The sequence below is a fragment of the Pongo abelii genome, chromosome 4, assembly GCF_028885655.2.
Source record: "Pongo abelii isolate AG06213 chromosome 4, NHGRI_mPonAbe1-v2.0_pri, whole genome shotgun sequence".
In the NCBI taxonomy this organism is placed as follows: domain Eukaryota; kingdom Metazoa; phylum Chordata; class Mammalia; order Primates; family Hominidae; genus Pongo; species Pongo abelii.
The window spans coordinates 43,635,200-43,653,693 of NC_071989.2; the positions used below are offsets into that span (position 1 = coordinate 43,635,200).

The following is an 18,494-nucleotide window of genomic DNA, read 5'->3' on the forward strand; positions in this document are numbered from 1 at the left end:
CGCCTCCCAGGTTCATGCCATTCTTCTGCCTCAGCCTCCCCAGTAGCTGGAACCACAGGTGCCCGCCACCATGCCTGGCTAATTTTTTTTGTATTTTTAGTAGAGACGGGGTTTCACCGTGTTAGCCAGGATGGTCTCGATATCCTGACCTCGTGATCTGTCCGCCTCAGTCACCCAAAGTGCTGGGATTACAGGCGTGAGCCACTGCGCCCAGCCTATTTTTTTTTTTTTTTTTTTGAGATGGAGTCTGGCTCTGTCGCTCAGGCTAGAGTGCCGTGGCTTGGTCCCAGCTCACTGCAACCTCCGCCTCCCAAGTTCAAGCGATTCTCTTGCCTCAGCCTCTCGAGTAGCTGGGACTACAGGTGCATGCCACCATGCCCAGCTAATTTTTGTATTTTTAGTAGAGACAGGGTTTCACCGTGTTGGTCAGGCTGGTCTCAAACTCCTGACCTCATGATCCACCCCCCTCGGCCTCCCAAAATGCTGGGATTACAGGCATGAGCCACCAGCTGATGACAGTATTTTAAAACACCAATTCAATCTACAAGCGGCTAGCCTATCACTCCTGCAGACTCTCTTTAAACAATTCCATCTATTCTTTACACTTCAATATTCCTTTTATGCTGTAAACTTGCAAATCTCTATCTCTACGGTTAGTCTTCTTCCCTAAACTATATATAGGCCCATATATCCAAGGGCCTCTAACATTATCTCCTTATAATAACACCTCTTGTTCCATCCTCTCTCCCCAACCAGCTCCGCCAGTTGTATGTCCTATTTTGGTAGATGGTACCAACAATCTACTGGCTCAAGCCAGAAATCCAGGAGCCATCTTTGACTATTCCTTCTCCCTTGTCACCAATATATCCAGCAATATTTATTTAGTATCTATGGCATGCTTTACAGCCAATGTTGGTTCTATCTCTAGATTTTTTTTTTTTTTTGAGACAGGGTCTCACTCTGTTGCCCAGGCTGGAGTGAAGTGGCACCATCTTAGCTCACTGCAGCCTCAACCTCCCTGAGCTCAAGCGATCCTCCCACCCCAGTCCTTCAAGTAGCTGGAACAATAGGTGCACACCATCAATAATTATTTTGTATTTTGTAGAGACGATGTTTCACCATGTCACCCAGGCTGGTCTTGAATGCCTGGGTTCCAGCGATCCTCCCCGACTGGGCCTCCCAAAGTGCTGGGATTACAGGCCTGAACCACTGCGCCCAGCCTATCTCTAGATTCTGACCAGCTCTCTAATTCCATTTTCCCCCAAGGTTTCATCTACGTTACTAACAGTCTCCCAGTTGGTCTCTACTCCTAGCAGCTTGTCCCATTTAATCTGTTCTCCATATTGGCGCTAGAATTATCTCTTTAAAAAGTAAATCTTAGGATGTCACTATGCTTCAAGGCTTCCCCTTGCAAAAAGAAAATCTAACATCTTCAACACCGTTTATAAGGCACCCTTGTGCGTCTATCCAGCAACACTGTTTTCAGTTTCCTGAATGCTATAATCTTGGTGCCTTTGCATGTGCTATACTTTTTTGGCTAGGAACACTTAGACTTCACATCACTTAAAAACATTTTTTGTTTTAATACAGATGGGGGTCTCGCTATGTGCCCAGGCTGGCCTCAAACTCCTGGGCTGAACTCCTCCTCCCCAACTCGGCCTCCCAAAGTGCTAGGATTACAAGCGTGAGCCACCGCGCCCACCCACATCTCTTCTTACAGGTCAACTGGCTTTCCTTGACACACAGTTACTTAGTTCTTCAGGTGTTGCGAAATTCATCACTAAGCACCTAGGCAATTACTCTTCAAAATATCTATGCACTCTACCAGACTTAAGATTCAGAAAGGCAGAAACCACATATACCTTGTTCACAGCTGGACTTCTCAGTGCCAAGTACTAGGATTCTCAATACATGTCTGTTGAAGTTATGATTACATTATTAGCATATAGCTATTTCAGTTCCTCCGTAATCCCAATTCTCAAGTTCTTTGAGAGGGAAAAAATAATAAGTAAATCTCAATTATAGAATTATCCTCAAAATGTATTTACATATAATATTTCTTTGGAGGAATTATGGAAGTAGTCACGTGCAGCTGACTGTGGGTCACTGGACTTTTTTTTTTTTTTTTGAGACGGAGTCTCGCTCTGTCGCCCAGGCTGGAATGCAGTGGCACTACCTCAGCTCACTACAACCTCCACCTCCCCGCTTCAAGCTATTCTCCTGCCTCAGCCTCCCGGATAGCTGGGATTACAGGCGCCCACCACCATGCCCGGCTAATTTTTGTATTTTTAGTAGAGACGGGGATTCGCCATGTTGCCCAGGCTGGTTTCGAACTCCTGACCTCATGTGATCCGCCCACCTAGGCCTCCCAAAGTGTTGGGATTACAGGTATGAGCCACCGCGCCGGCCTGGACTCTTTAAAGGGGTGGGGAAGGCCTGCAGTAAGGGGATCCGGTGTAAATAATTCTGAGCAGCTCCAGGTCTTGAGCCCAGAAAGCACGTGCTGCGACAGGGCGCGGGGAGGGCGCGCTTTGCTGAGGAAGATTCCGGGCGGCCCGAACGTGCTCGCGCCCGTCGCTGCCGCTGCCGGCGCCGCGGCCGCCCGGGTGCCCAACCGAGCGCACGTGCGCCAGCGGGGCCCGAGCAGAAGGGGAGCCCCGGATCTCGCGAAGAAAATGGAGAGCGACCCACGGGTTAGGGGTCAGGAAAGGCCTGGGGCGCATTATGCCCTGGGAGGGGAAAGCACGGAACAAGAGGCTCTGAGGGACGGAGAAGAAGGAGGGCGGCCCACGAGCTAGGTAAGGCGGGCCAACCTAGGTCTCGGAAGGAAGGGGGCGGGGCAGGACGGGGCGGGAGGGGCCGCGCAGTAGCTGGGCTGTGAGGACGGTTGGCGAGTTCATTCTGGGCTCGGGTCGGGGAGTGTCCGCCCCTGGAGTCAAGCTGGGGAGGGTGAGAGATTGAAGGGCGGCGACTTAGGTTCCTAGCTTCTGGCACTGCCAGGCCCTGCACGAGCCTAAGCCCACCGTTGCCCGGTTTCTTCTCAGAGAGCAAGCCCTCGCCCTTCGTGAGCGCCAAATCCCCGCGCTCGGCCCCGCCCATCCACTGAGGGGTGTGGGTAGGGGCGTGGCCCGTTCGCTTGCTGATCGGCGCCCGGAAGGCGTCCGCGTCAGGCGGAGCTCGACGCGGTGACGGTGTGCGTCGACGTAAGTGACGCGCAAGCCTGGGCCGCTCCTCCTTCCCTCAGTGAGTGCCGGCCCGGTCGGGGCGGGGGAGAAGAGGGAGGGCGGGGGAGGGAGAGGCGACCCGAGAGTCGTTGTGGGTCGCGGGCCGGACCGGGTCCCGGGGCGGTGGGAGCCCCGGCCGGGCAGAAGGGCTTGGCGGGCCGTTAGAGGGCCGCCACGACTGTCGAGTCCCCTCCCTTGTTGGACTTGCGCGCCCGGGCGCTCGGAGCCTCCGGCGCTGTGCCCACCCCGCTCCAGCTCGCGTCTCCCGACTCCAATTAGGTCAGGCTCGGAGTCCCGCGGCCGCGGCTCCGGTCTCAACGCGCCGCGGCCGCTCGGCTCGCCTTTCTTTCCTCGCCTTCCTCTCCTCTTGCTTCACCCTCCCCCCTTCTTTTCACGTTGCTGGGTTTTTTTGTTGTTTTATGCTTCAGGGGTTTTGTTCCTCGGCTCGAGCTCATGGGTGTACATTATCATGCTCTTCTTTTGTAGAGCAGCCCGACGGCCATGGAGGCTGAAGAGACGATGGAATGCCTTCAGGAGTTCCCTGAACATCATAAAATGATCCTCGACCGATTGAATGAACAGCGAGAGCAGGACCGGTTTACTGACATCACCCTAATTGTCGACGGTGGGTAGGGCAGTGGGCAGAGGAGCGAATTTTTGGCTTCAGTTTTTTTCTGTCCTTCGGACACCCGCCTTTTTTTTTTTTTTTTTTTTTTTTTTAAACCCATCCTCTACGGTCTCCCTACCAAAGTCTGCAGAGTGTGCACTGGGACCAGATTGCACTTGTCAGTGTCCACTCACACAGAGCGTGCTGCAGAAGGCTGGTTGGTCAGTCATGCTTTCCACGTAGTCTGGTGTTCATCTCATTTTAACTTCTTATATCCTGTTGAGTGCAAGATGATGTCGTTGGGGACAGGATGTCTCAGAATGTTTGGTTGATAGCCTCTTGTTGGTAAGCTTTGAGAAGTCCCTTACAGGAGTCATTTGGGAAGTGTTGATTTTTTTTCTAGTTTCCCAAATGGTCTTGAAGGGAGAATGAGAGAGATTCCTTTGCAGCACTCATACCCCCTTTGAGAATCTCCAAAATAAAATGGGGTCTTTACCAGTCTTAGGAGTTGCCTCTATAATGGCAGGAAATCCAGCTTGGGTATGTTTTCTGTTTAGTGCAAATGGGTTTCTCAAGGTAAGCTGTTTTTAAAATTATGGATCTACCATAGATGGAGTTTCCAAATATTAGGCATATTAAAATGTTTTTATAGCAGACATATCCAGCTTTGTGCTTACGGCTTTTTCTCTCTTTCCAAATGGTATGTGACCTTTTGGGTTGTCCTTTTATTTAGCAGTTTCAACTGAGTTGGATATGCTTCTCACTACTTAATTGGAAATAACAAAGTGTCAAGAGGCTCCTTACCTAGTGTTGTAAATTAGCCTTTATAAAACTAAAGGGGTTTGAAGTGAAGATTTAACTTTATATCTAATTGAGATTAACATTTGCCAAGATAGCTGCCAAGAATATTCTGCATTTAGTTCAATAATTTCTATAGTTATTTAATGAAGGAAGACCTATTTTGCTTTATATGATTTTTAAGTCTATTTTATAGTTATACATTTGATTTTCGTGCTTGTGTATGATTTTCTTTTTTTTTATTTTACCTAGGACACCATTTTAAGGCTCACAAGGCTGTTTTGGCGGCTTGTAGTAAGTTCTTCTACAAATTCTTTCAGGAGTTTACCCAAGAACCTTTGGTGGAGATAGAAGGTAAATGATTGTTGTTGTTGTTTTTTTATTTAATAAATCAAAGAAGCCATTTTATTTAAATGCTTGTTTTAAATACAATACTTAGCAAACAATTGGTGAAGCAGTTTTAGGCAGTTTATCAAGACACCATAGGAAATAGGCATCAGTAGTTCCTATAGATAAAGGTAGATAAATTGCTCTTTTGATACCTGAGAAGTCTTACTTTCAGTGAAGTGCTTGGTTGAATGATCTGCCAAGAAAAACTTAGGATGGTAGATGTTGGTCTTTTCCATTGTGGAAACTGGTGGTCATTGTCTTTTGAAAACGTATTAAACGTGAATTACTATTTTTGTTCAGTGGGCTTATGTTTCAGACTGGTGGAGATGCTGCAGGTTACAGTAGAAGCTTCTACTCTGCTCTTTAGCAGAAGTAGTGATGTACTGGCAGAGGTACAGATGACATGCAGTGTAAAGTGGGCTGCCATAATAGGGAGAAAGCTAGGAAGAATGAACTGAAGTAGCGTTTAGAGGAAATTCTGGCTCTACAATGGGATGGATCAATACCTGTTACCTTGAAGCAATAAGTGATTTTTGTACTTTCTAGACATTTTTCTAGTAATAACCTGCCGAGTGCCAGGCGTTGTGATATGTAGTTTTGTGTATCGTCTAAGGCTCACAGCAATCCTTTGATGTTGGACAGGATGGCTTGTGCTTGTAGTCCCAGCTACTCGGGAGGCTGAGGCAGGTGGATTGCTTGAGCCCAGGAGTTCGAGGCCAGCCTAGGGCAACATAGACCCTGTCTTTTCAAAAAGGAAGTGGTATTATTTGTAATAATTTACACTTCATGAAACAGGCTCTAAAAGGTTACTTGCCCAGGGTTGCCCAACTAGCAAGGAATTAAGTTTGTGCTATTAATTACCATGCTTTTTCTTCTGCTGCTGCAGTAACTCCTCCCCTACCACCAGCATCAAAATCCGAAACAGCAGGAAATAAATGTTTGCCTACGTAATTACAGAATTTTAGCTTCTTTTAGGGTTCTTGGGTTTTGGTTTTATATCTATTTCATTGTGTACATATTCTTTGTTCTGAATGGGTTGCCTAAAAACATTCTTTTTTTCCCCTTTGATGCCTAGGGGAATAAAGAAAACAGAAAAGAGTTAAGAATATTCTTTAATTTTGGTATATTCCAGTTTAGCATTATAGCTGATATATTTGCGGCTAGAGTATCTTTTAATATCTATAATCAGAACAGAGATATAATTATGAAAATCCACAAAACTTAATAAAGTGAGAATCTAACTGCCCAGATGATAGTGGTTTCTACTACAAAGCAAGCCTCCATGAATTCATTCACACCTGAGGCTTATTAAACATGTAACCCCCCAGGCAGGTTACTTTACCTCAATTGCATACTTTTCTCCTCATCTGAAAAGTGGGTTCATAGGATTATAAAGACTAATTGCGATAACATGTAGAATGCTTGGCATAATATTTGGTGCATTGTCAAAGCTTGATAAACAGGGTCCGGTCTAAGAAACATTAGGGAGACCTCTTGTTTACAAAAAATTTAAAAAATTATTAACTGAGTCTGATGGCACATGCCTGTGGTCCCAGCTATTCAGGAGGCTGAGGCAGGAGGATTGCTGGGGCCCAGGAGGTCAAAGCTGCAGTGAGCCATGATTTTGCCACTGCATTGTAGCCTGAGTGACAGAGCAAGGCCCTGTCTCAAAAAAAAAAAAAAGTCAGTTTATCATATTGAATACCTATAATATGTACTATGTTAGACCCAGGAGATGAAGAATTAATGAATAAGATGAAGTCGGAAAATTTCATAGCAGGTGAGCAACAGGCAAATAAAGGAGTACAAAAAGTATTACAAAGACTATTACTGTGAAATGGTATCAATGAAGAGGGAGAATGAGTGGTTTGATCTTCCTTAAAGAGGAAAGATTTCAAAGAGGAGTTCTGAGTCTGAGCAGAATTTTTTTTTTTTTTTTTTTTTTGGAGATGGGTTTTAGCTCTTGTTACCCAGGCTGGAGTGCAATGGTGTGATCAGGCTGATCTCGAATTCCCCACCTCAGGTGATCTACCCGCCTCTTCCTCCCAAAGTGCTGGGATTACAGGTGTGAGACCACGACTGGCCAAGTCTGAGCAGAATTTTTAAGTCTTAAAAAATAAGTGGCCTGGCCAGATGCGGTGGATCACGCTGTAATCCCAGCACTTTGGGAGGCCGAGGCAGGCGGATTACCTGAGGTCGAGAGGTCGAGACCAGCCTGACCAACATGGTGAAACCCCGTCTCTACTAAAAATATAAAATTAGCCGGCGCGGTGGCGGGCACCTGTAATCCCAGCTACTCAGGAAGGCCGAGGCAGGAGAATCGCTTGAACCTGGGAGGCGGAGGTTGTAGCGAGCCGAGTCACGCCATTGCACTCCAGCCTGGGCAACAAGAGTGAAACTCCGTCTCAAAAGAAAAAGTGGCCCAAGCTGGAATATTTGTTGCTGATAGAATGAGCACAGATAACCTGGAGAAGTAGAAGTAGAGCCTGGTCTTCTGAAGACTAGTCACCTTGAGATTTAGGTCTGTGGCACACACAAGTCTTCAGTATTTGAACTGAAGATAAGAAAGCAAAATAGATAAGAAAGCAAAATAGACACACACTTTATTTCTGTCATTTGGTCAGATTCAGGTTTAAATAATTAATTTGGCTCAGTATCTTAAGCCCTTAACTTTAGGGTTACTGTACTGTCTAGCAAGGTCACCTGGCTGTGGAGAAAGCCCTGGGCATATAGTTAGTTAGAAAACTGAGTTTTAGCCCTGGCTTTAACTGTTTGTGTGCTGTGTGACCTTAGACATTTTGGCTTCCTTATTTTTCATGTCACATAATTTTGGAGTGTGTCATGGACATTTGAATGTTTTGTTACAAAACTAGATGCTGTTAAAATCCTCTGGAAAATATTTTTGGTTTTTTGGTTTTGCTTTAGCGGGCAGTTAACCTGGTTAGGTTCAGACTGCCTTTGTGGGCTGTGGATCCAGTTTGAACTTAGTTTTCAAAACCTTTGTATTGCCGTTCAGGTCCCAGGTGTGCCATCCATGCCATTGTGCAGTTCTCAACGCCTTTGCTCTGCCGCCTTGGGTCAGTTCACACATGGGCATCTTGGTGGTAAACTTGAGATTGTATACACAAATTTAGAGGACGTTTCTCCTCTCCATGACTTCGCTTGTACGCAGGTTCCCAAGAGTTTCTTTTCGTGGTTCTTTGGTGAGAAAACTGGGATTTTAGCTTCTTTGTGCTTTCATACGTTTTCTGTAGAGGGGCTCATGTCCTGGACAAAATGGAGAGAGAGAAAAGTTAGAGAAAAAATAAAATGAATTCCCTCCTTCATACTCTTCTGATCATTGTCTTTTTCCTAGTTCTTTTGTCAGAAGAACTAGAGTTTAGGAGACAGCCACCAGCCACAGGTGTGCAGACTCAGGATTGGGGCTTGCTTTGAGGCAGAGCTGAGAGAGAAGAAAAATTACCAGATATCCACCCCTCCCCATTGTCCCTCTCCCATTCATCATCTTTTCTGGTTCTCTAGCCAGAAGGAGTTTCTCTTGGAACTTTTCTCTGTCTTCACTCACTGCACAGTTAATGAGATTTGGGCTGTCCTCAAGTCTAAGCCGACATGTGGGGGAAAAAAAACCAGGAAACTCACTACTGTTTTGAGTTTTGATTTCTCTCCCCAGTCTGATTGCTTCAACTTACTTTTCAGAGTCCTTGTATATTTGCTTTATGTACTCTTTCCAGGATTTTTAGTAGTAATCAATGGACAAGATAGGGTGGAGTGTGCTTTCTCCATCTTAGCTAGAACTGGGACCCCATCCCCCACTCGTAAAATATAAATAATGACTTTTAGCATGGTACATTAGATGGGCATTAGAGACACCAGGGAAGCTATTACAAATATAAATGCCCAGGTTGTATCTCCAGATAATTAAAAGTCTTTCAAGAGTGGGATCCAGGCAACTATATTTAAAAGTTCTCTAGGTTCTTGCTATGTAGGTTGTGGTCTGAGGACCACTACGTGGGGATCATTTGGAAACTTGTTAGAAATGTAGACTCAGGTTCCACTCCAGACCTGCTGAATTGGAACAAGATCCCCAGATGATGCCTACGCACAGTAGAATTTGAGCAGCACTGCCCTAGCATGATTCTAGTGTGCAGTCAATGTTGAGGACCACTGTCTTAGAGGATTGCGTAAAAGCAAATGACGTGTATATAAATTTGGATTGTAATATTCTCTATGAGTATAAACTCATTAGGTGCAAGCTGAGCTCACCCTCCGTGTTTTCTGTGTTCCTGGTTAAAGTAAGTTACCTTTGATGAGAACCACAGGTTCATCTTTGACTTCAAATCAGATTTGTTGCTATTGAAGCTAATTGGATCCCAGCTCAGCTTTGTGGCTTGAATTCACAACATATAAAATCTTCAACAGACATTCATTCCTTTGTTCAGAACACACAACCTTCTAACCTGAACCTCCAATTTTCTAAATTCATTTTTTTTCTACTTCACCTGAAACCACAGATCCATGGCACTTAGTTTCTCTGTAACAGCAGCTCTACCATGGTGTCCAGAAATTTTAGCCCCTACTATCAAGGACAAAACATGCTTGTACATGTTTATACATCTTTTTGAGTAGGAGTTTTCCACCAGTTGCAGAGATTCCCTGAGTCTAGAGTAATGCCAGAATGCTGCCCCCTTTTACTCCTTTCTAAGCATTTCTGTCAGGGAGAATACTCAGATTCAGTTGTTCACTTTAACATTTTCCTTAAATACTCTCTTAGAAAAGTTGTATTCTGCACACTTCTGTTATGAAGGGAGTAAGGGATTGCTGAGATTTGTTAAGTTACCAAACTAGTCTTGGGTAGATGTATAATTATTATATATCTACCATCACTTCATTTAGCTGGGCAAGTGTTATCAGTTTGGTTCATGTTGGCTAATTAGGTCACTGGTTTGTTCCTAGGACAGTGTTGGGCTGGTCATATAAGTTAGAAGCACCTGGGGGCCAGGCGCGGTGGCTCACGCTGGTAATCCCAGCACTTGGGAGGCCGAGGTGGGCGGATCATGAGGTCAGGAGATCAAGATCATCCTGGCTAACAGGGTGAAACCCTGTCTCTACTAAAAATACAGAAAAAATTAGCTGGGCATGGTGGTGGGCACCTGTAGTCCCAGCTACTTGGGAGGCTGAGGCAGGAGGATGGTGTGAACCTGGGAGGCAGACCTTGCAGGGAGCTGAGATAGTGCGCCGCTACACTCCAGCCTGGGCGACAGAGCAAGACTCCATCTCAAAAAAAAAAAAAAGCACCTGGGGTGCTCATAATAAGAAAACAAAAATCCAGATGTTTATCCCAGTTTTGATTCCAAAGATCAGGTACCAGGACTTTCTTTTTGGAGACAGGGTCTTGCTCTGTCACCCAGGCTGGAGTGCAGTGTACCATCATGGCTCATTGCAACCTTGACCTCCTGAGTTCAAGCAGTCCTCTCACCTCAGCCTTCTAACTAAGGCACATGCCACCAAGGCCAGCTAGTTTTTGTATTTTTATTTATTATTTATTATTATTACTATTTTTGAGACGGAGTCTCACTCTGTTGCCCAGGTTGGGGTGCAGTGTGGTGTGATCTTGGCTCACTGCAACCTCCGCTCCCAGGTTCAAGCAATTCTCATGCCTCAGCTTCCCAAGTAGCTGGAATTAAGGCTCCCACCACCACGCCCAGCTAGTATTTTTTGTATTTTTAGTAGAGACAGAGTTTCACCATGTTGGCCAGGCTGGTCTCAAACTCCTGACCTAAAATGATCTGCCTGCTTCAGCCTCCCAAAGTGCTGGTATTGCAGGCATGAGCCACCATGCCCAGCCTAGTTTTTGTATTTTTTGTAGAGAAGAGATCTCACTACTTTGCCCATGCCGGTCTTGAACTACCGGCCTTAAGCAATGCTCCTGCCTTGGCCTCCCATAGTGCTAGGATTACAGGCATGAGCCACCACACCCAGCCCTTGGTACCAGTACTTTATTTAGTCTATAGGTGATACTCATCAGTCAAGACAGGGAGCTAGGTCCACAATTCCTTATTCAGATCTTCTCAGAGACCAGACATACTTCTCAACATTCCAGATTTTAGAATTTTTCTAAGGGTAATGAAAAACATAATACTCACAAATACTAGTAGTTTAGCAGCATAGCGTGTTAGTATTCACTGTAAGTGGGATAAAGACGACATAGCCTCATGTCAGTTGAGATCAAATTTTGCTGCCAGATTTATGGAGAAACTTCTGGTTTTTGTTTGTTTGTTTGTTTGAGATGGAGTCTTGCTCTGTCACCCAGGCTGGAGTGCAGTGGCACAATCTCAGCTCACTACAACCTCTGCCTCCTGGGTTCAAGCGATTCTCCTGCCTCAGCCTCCCGAGTGGCTGGGATTACAGGTGCGTGCCACCACGCCCGGCTACTTTTTGTATTTTTAGTAGAAACGGCAGGGTTTCACCATGTTGGTCAAGCTGGCCTGGAACTCCTGACCTCGTGATCCGCCTGTCTCGGCCTCCCAAAGTGCTGGGATTAGAGGCATGAGCCACCACACCCAGCCGAAACTTCTGGTTTTAAGAGAAATGGGAGGCCAGGCGGGGTGGCTCATGCCTGTAATCCCAGCACTTTGGGAGGCCGAGGCAGGCAGATTGCCTGAGCTCAGGAGTTCAAGACCAGCCTGGGCAACACGATGAAACCCTGTCTCTACTGAAAATACAAAAATTAGCCGGGCATGGCAGCGTGTGCTTGTAGTCCCAGCTACTGGGGAGGCTGAGGCAGAATTGCTTGAACCCAAGAGGTGGAGATTGCAGTGAGCCGAGATTAGGCCACTGCACTCCAGGCTGGGCGATGGAGTGAGACTCTGTCTCCACAAAAAAAAAAAAAAAAAAAGAGATACAGGAAAGTAGAGGCAATGTGGCTGAGAGATAATAAGGCAGAATCAAAAAGATTTGTCATTGATTCAGTATGGTGGTGAGGGAGAGAAAGAAATAAAATATACATTTTGTGAGATGAGTAATATAAGAGTAAGAGCAGATTCAAAATGATATTTTTTCTTTGATAACTTTCTTCTCCTAACTTCAAAATTAGTTTTCCTGAATGTTCATAGTGCTGGTTGTTAAATGAGAAAAGTTTTGAAGTGGTTGATGCTTCGATTCTTTTACCACATTTTTTAATTTTAATTTTAATTTTTTTTAAGACAGTGTTTTGCTCTTGTTGTCCAGGCTGGAGTGCATTGGTGTGATCTCGGCTCACCGCAACCTCCGCCTCCCGGGTTCAAGCGATTCTCTTGCCTCAGCCTCTCGAGTAGCTGGGATTACAGGCATGCGCCACCACGCCCGGCTGATGTTTTTGTATTTTTAGTAGAGATGGGATTTCTCCGTGTTGGTCAGGCTGATCTCGAACTCTCGATCTCAGGTGATCCACCCGCCTCGGCCTCCCAGAGTGCTGGGATTACAGGCATGAGCCAACACGCCCGGCTATTTTGTTTGTTTTTTGAGATGGAGTCTCACTCTGCCACGCAGGCTGGAGTGCAGTGGCACGATCTCAGCTCACTGCAACCTCCATCTCCCGGGTTCAGGTGATTCTCCTGCCTTAGCCTTCTGAGTAGCTGGGATTACAGGCACTCACTACCACACCTGGCCAATTTTTGTATTTTTAATAGAGATGGGGTTTCGCCTTGTTGGCCAGGCTGGTCTTGAACTCCTGACCTCAGGTCATCTGCCCGTCTTGGCCTCCCAGAGTGCTGGGATTACAGGTGTGAGCCACAGCGCCCGGCCTCCAAGCTTACCACTTTTTTTATTTTGAGATGGAGTTTCGCTTGTTGCCCAAGCTGGAGTGCAATGGCGCGATCTCGGCTCACTGCAACCTCTACCTCCCAGGTTCAAGCGATTGTCCTGCCTCAGCCTCCCAAGTAACTGGGATTACAGGCGTGCACCACCACACCCGGCTAATTTTTTGTATTTTTAGCGGAAATGGGGTTTCACCATTTTAGCCAGGCTGGTCTTGAACTCCTGACCTCAGGTGATCCTCCTGCCTTGGCCTCTCAAAGCGCTGGGATTACAGACGTTAGCCACCACGCCTGGCCCTTATCACATTTTTTGACCACCTCTGTGTTGACATGGCATACGAGGTTTTCTCCAAGTGGAAGATCCCCCTCAAAAGATTGTCAACAAGCGTTTGGACTTAAGCAGGAAAGCAGAGGAACGATCATGAAATTGTAATATATTTGAGAATCCTAGTGGTATTAAGATTTTCTAGCTAATATAGTTTACATCCCTAGCATTTGATTCCCTCAAGAGTTCAGCAAAGCCTTTCTGGTAAAAATATTAATAAAGGTCAAGATGTAAATTGGAAGAATAAGCAGTAATTCACCCATCCTACCACCAGAGAACAACATGAGTAGGCATATGTGCGTATGTACAAAAAAAAAACATGGGGGGACTTTAGAATTATGAGTAAGAGATTGTGAACCTATAGTGAATGAGAACATGTATCTTCAAACTTTTCCAAGCAGGAAGGAAAAGTTTGAAGTTTTTGTCCTGTTAGTATCCTATTTAAAATCTTTGTCATAGACTTAGGAGTCAGACCATCTGGGTTTTATCACTTTATAGAGTTGTTATGAGGATTAAGTGAGTTAATGCTTGTAAAGTATTTAGAGCTTTGCTTTTTATATATATAGTAAGTGTTACGTATGTGTGTTTGATTAAAAATCAAAATTTCCTTCTACTTTGGAAACATTTACACATTGTTTTAAAAAGGATTTTTCTTGTACTTTTAAACTTTTGGCCAAAACTTCTGAAAGACAGCAAAAGCTAGTTGTGTTTTCTTTGGGCTACTCTCATATACTAAAGAATAAATGAAAGCAACAAGGAGAAAAAATACTAGGGGAACCAAATAAAATTAGCCCTCAGTGAGTCCAGTTATTTTTGTTTGCTTATTTGGTAGAGTGTAACTCGGTCTTTTTATATTTTATGGTATTTCTCAATATTCAGATTGCTTTTAGACGTTTTGAAAATGAGTTTGCTGAGGCTCAGAGGTTCTGAATTGCCCCAGATCACTCAGTTCATGGAAGAGCTGTGAGTAAAATATGAAAGTTCTGACTTCCTGAATGGTATCCTTTCTTTTTTTTTTTGAGACAGAGTCTCGCTGTATTGTCCACCCTGGATTGCAGTGGCATGATCTCGGCTCACTGCAACCTCCACCTCCTGGGTTCAAGCAACTCTCCTGCCTCAGCCTCCCCAGTAGCTGGGATTACAGGCGCACACTACCACACCCATCTAATTTTGTTATATTTTTGGTAGAGATGGCGTTTCACCATGTTGGCCAGGGTGGTCTCGAATTCCTGACCTCAAGTTATCTGCCCACCTCATCCTCCCAAAGTGCTGGGATTACAGACATGAGCCACTGTGCCCAGCCAGGAACCTTTGTTTACACAAATAGAGGATGCTGCTTTGAACACTTAAATGATATTCCACCAGCATTCTTACTGTGGTCCTGAAGGCCGCATTCAGATGTGTAAAACAGGTGGGAAGAACATATTTTGTGAATTGCAGTTTTACCTATTGTGTGCAGTTTGGACTTGGGCATTTCTTAGTCTAAAATCTATGTTAAATGTAGGTTTTCTTTTTGTTTTTCTTAATAGCGTCTCGTAGCCTTTCATTAGCAGACTGAACCAATAATATATAGCATTGAGAGATATAAAGAAACAGTATCACTTTAGGACTAAGTTTTAAACACAAAACTGTCAAAAGTATCAATGATAAATGGCATAATTTTGAAAGTGACGTTAGGCCTGGTGTGGTGGCTCACAACTCTAATCACAGCACTTTAGGAGGCTGAGGCGGACGGATCATGAAGTCAGGAGTTTGACACCAGCCTGGCCAACATAGTGAAACCCCATCTCTACTAAAAATACAAAAAATTAGCCAGGCGTGGTGGTGGGCACCTGTAATCTCAGCTACTCGGGAACCTGAGGCAGGAGAATCGTTTCAATCCGGGGAGGCGGAGGTTGCAGTGAGCCGAGATCACGCCATTTCACTCTAGCCCAGGCAACAGTGGGAAACTCCATCTCAAAAAAAGAAAGAAAGAAAGAAAAGAAGGTGACTTTAGTATTTATTCATTTATTCCTGCTTTGTGTTCTTGCATTTTAGGAAGCACTGTTAGGTACTGTGATGTGAGTGTACAGATCAAAAATCACTTTCCTGAAGTAGTTTACAGTCAAGAGATGTCCATGAATTGTCATTATCAGAATGGGTACAGAGTTTACAGAGTTGAACCTTGGAGAATTAAAGAATGTTTAACCCATTTATGCCTGAAATCACAATTTTTTTTATTTCAATTTGAAATCAAATTTTTCACAATTTGAAAAATCAGACCTTGGTGATGACCTTGAGCAGTAGGATATTAATAACTCCCCCATGCTTAGTGTTCAAATAATGGAACGCTAGGCATAAATGGATTAAATAATGAAGGAATGGAAAGTGTGAACAGACCTACAACTACTGTAGAGCTTGTATCAGTTGTCAGAAACCTTCCAACAAAGAAAAGCATAGGACCAGATGGCTTCATTGATTAATTCAGTGAAATGTTAAAAGAGAAATTAATGCCGGTCCTTCTCACAGCCTTCCAAAAAAACTGAAGAGGAAGGAATATTTCCAAATTCATTGGTAGGCCAGCATTACCCCAGTACCAAAGCAAGACAGGCCACAAAAAAGAAAACTATAGCCCAATATCCTTGATGAATATAGATGCAAAACTTTGCAGTGAAATACTAGCAGACTGATTCTAACAGCAAGGTACAGGTATCATATTCCATGACTAAGTGAGATTTATCCTTAGGATGCAAGGATGGTTCAACATACGAAAATTAGTTAATGTGATATACCATACTAACAATAAAGAAGCAAAATGACGTGAGCATCTCAATAGATGAAGAAAAAGCCTTGGACAAAATTTAATACCCTTTCCCAGTAAAAACTCTTGAACAAATGAGGAATAGAAGGAAATTATCTCAACATAATAAAGGCCCACAGCTAGCATACTCAACGGTGAAAAACTGACACTTTTTTCTCTAAGATCAAGGAACAAGACAAGGATGCCTACTCTTATCACTTCAATATAGTACTGGAAATCCTTGCTAGAGCAATTAGGCAAGAAAAAGAAGTAAATGCCATCCAAGTAAGAAAGGAAGAAATCAATCTGTTTTTGCAGATGACATCTTATATATAGAAAACTTTAAAGACAACACAAAAAACTACTAGAACTAATAAATTTAGTAAAGTTGCAGGGATTTCGGCATACAAAAGTCAGTTGCTTTTTTTTTTTTTGGGAGACGGAGTTTCACTCTTGTTGCCCAGGCTGGAATGCAGTGGCGTGACCTCGGCTCACTGCAACCTCCGCCTCCTGGGTTCAAATGATTCTCCTGCCTCACCCTCCCGAGTAGCTGGAATTACAGGCGCCCCCCCATCACACCCAGCTAATTTTTTGTATTTTTAGTAGAGACAAGGTTTCACCATTTTGGCCAGGCTGGTCTCGCGCTTCTGACCTCAGGTGATCCATCCGCCTCAGCCTCCCAAAGTGTTAGATTGCAGGCATGAGCCACTGCACCTGGCCATCAGTTGCATTTTTTTTTTGAGACCGAGTTTTGCTCTTGTTGCCCAGGCTGGAGTGCAATGGCGCGATCTCGGCTCACCACAACCTCCACCTCCCACGTTCAAGCAATTCTCCTGCCTCAGCCTCCCGAGTAGCTCGGATTACAGGCATGCACCACCATGCCTGGCTAATTTTGTATTTTTAGTAGAGATGGGGTTTCTCCATGTTGAAGCTGGTCTCGAACTCCTGACCTCAGGTGATCCACCCACCTTGGCCTCCCAAAGTGTTGGGATTACAGGCGTGAGCCACTGCGCCCGGCCATCAATTGCATGTTTATACACTGACAATGAACTATCTGGAAAGGAAATTAGGAGAACAATCCCATTTATATTGACACCATAAAGAATAAAGTAACTGGGAATAGGCTTAACCTTTCACTTCCTTAGGTGAGAGACATGCAATACGGAGAACCATAAAACATTAAAGAAATTGGGCTGGGCACAGTGGCTCACGCCTGTAATCCCAGCACTTTGGGAGGCAGAGGCGGGTGGATTGCTTGAGGTCAGGAGTTCAAGACCAGCCTGAACAACATGGTGAAACCCTGTCTCTTCCGAAAAAAAATACAAAAAGTAGCTGGGTATGGTGGCCCATTCCTGTAGTCCCAGCTACTCGGGAGGCTGAGGAAGGAGAATCGCTTGAACCCGGGAGGTGGAGGTTGCGGTGAGCTGAGATCACACCTCTGTACTCCAGCTTGGGCAACAGAGTGAGACTTGGTCTCAAAGAAAAAAAAAAAATGAACTGCTATAACATTTGAAACTCTCTGAGCATCAACATGACTCAATGGAAATGCTTGTTGGAGAATTTTGGATTTCGGATTTTCAGATTTGGGATGCTCAACCTGTGTCAAGTATAATGCAAATATTTCAAAATCCAAAACAGTTGTGATCCCAAGCTTTTCATATGAGGGATATCCAGCCTGTATTACAAAAAGTGGGCTACAGATTCAATACAATCCCTCTCAAAATCCTGATGGAATTTTTTTTGTTTTATGGAAACAGGAAAAGCAGTTCTAAAATTCATATGGAACCACAGAAAATCATGGACTAGCCAAATCAGTCTTGAGAAAGAACAAAGCTAGAGGCATCATACTTTTTTTTTCTGTTGCCCAGGCTGAAGTGCAGTGGTGTAATCTTGGCCCACTGTAGTCTCCGTCTCCCCAGTTCGTGTGATTCTCCTGCTTTAGCCTCCCAAGTAGCTGGGATTACAGGTGCGTGCCACCATCCCCAGCTAATTTTTTTTTCTTTTTTTTTTTTAAGTAGAGATGGAGTTTCACCATATCAACCAGGCTGATCTTGAACTCCTGACCTCAGGTGATCCACCAGCTTTGGTCTCCCAAGGTGCTGGGATTACAGGCATGAGCCACTGTGCCCAGCCGACATTATACTTCTTGATATCAAAATATTTTATGAGCTACAATAACCAGAACAGTATGGACCTAGCTTAAAGAGACATACAGACCAGTGGAGCAGAATAGAGAGCCCTCAAATAAAAACATGCAAATAATATGGTCAACTGATCTTCAAGGATGCCAAGAATGCACAATAAGGAAGGAATGTTTTCTGCAACAAATGATGTTGGAAGAACTAGGTATTCACATGAAAAAAGATGAAATTGGACCCCGTCTTCTTCCATAAAAAGAAAAAAACTCAAAATGAATTGGAGACTTAGACATAAGACCAAAAAATGTAAATCTCCTGGAAGAAAACATGAGGGGAAGCTTCACCACATCATTCTTAGTGATTTCATGGATGTGACATCAAAAGCACAGCCAACAACAGAAAATAAGACAGGTGGGACTACATCAAACTAAAAAGCTTCT

At 44.4% G+C, this 18,494-nt stretch overlaps 1 protein-coding gene across 19 annotated transcripts in view; it reads left to right on the forward strand.

Moving 5' to 3' along the window:
• Positions 1-2,561: 2,561 nt before the first annotated feature.
• Positions 2,562-18,494, forward strand: part of ZNF131 (zinc finger protein 131) — a 53,301-nt gene continuing 37,368 nt past the window's right edge. For 2 of the 19 annotated variants that reach the window (XM_024246785.3, XM_063723952.1), the window contains exons 1-3: positions 2,579-2,798; positions 3,716-3,849; positions 4,882-4,983. In XM_024246785.3, coding sequence (XP_024102553.2) covers positions 3,726-3,849; positions 4,882-4,983 — 226 coding nt within the window. In that variant the 5' untranslated portion in view covers positions 2,579-2,798; positions 3,716-3,725. 19 annotated transcript variants of the gene reach the window in all.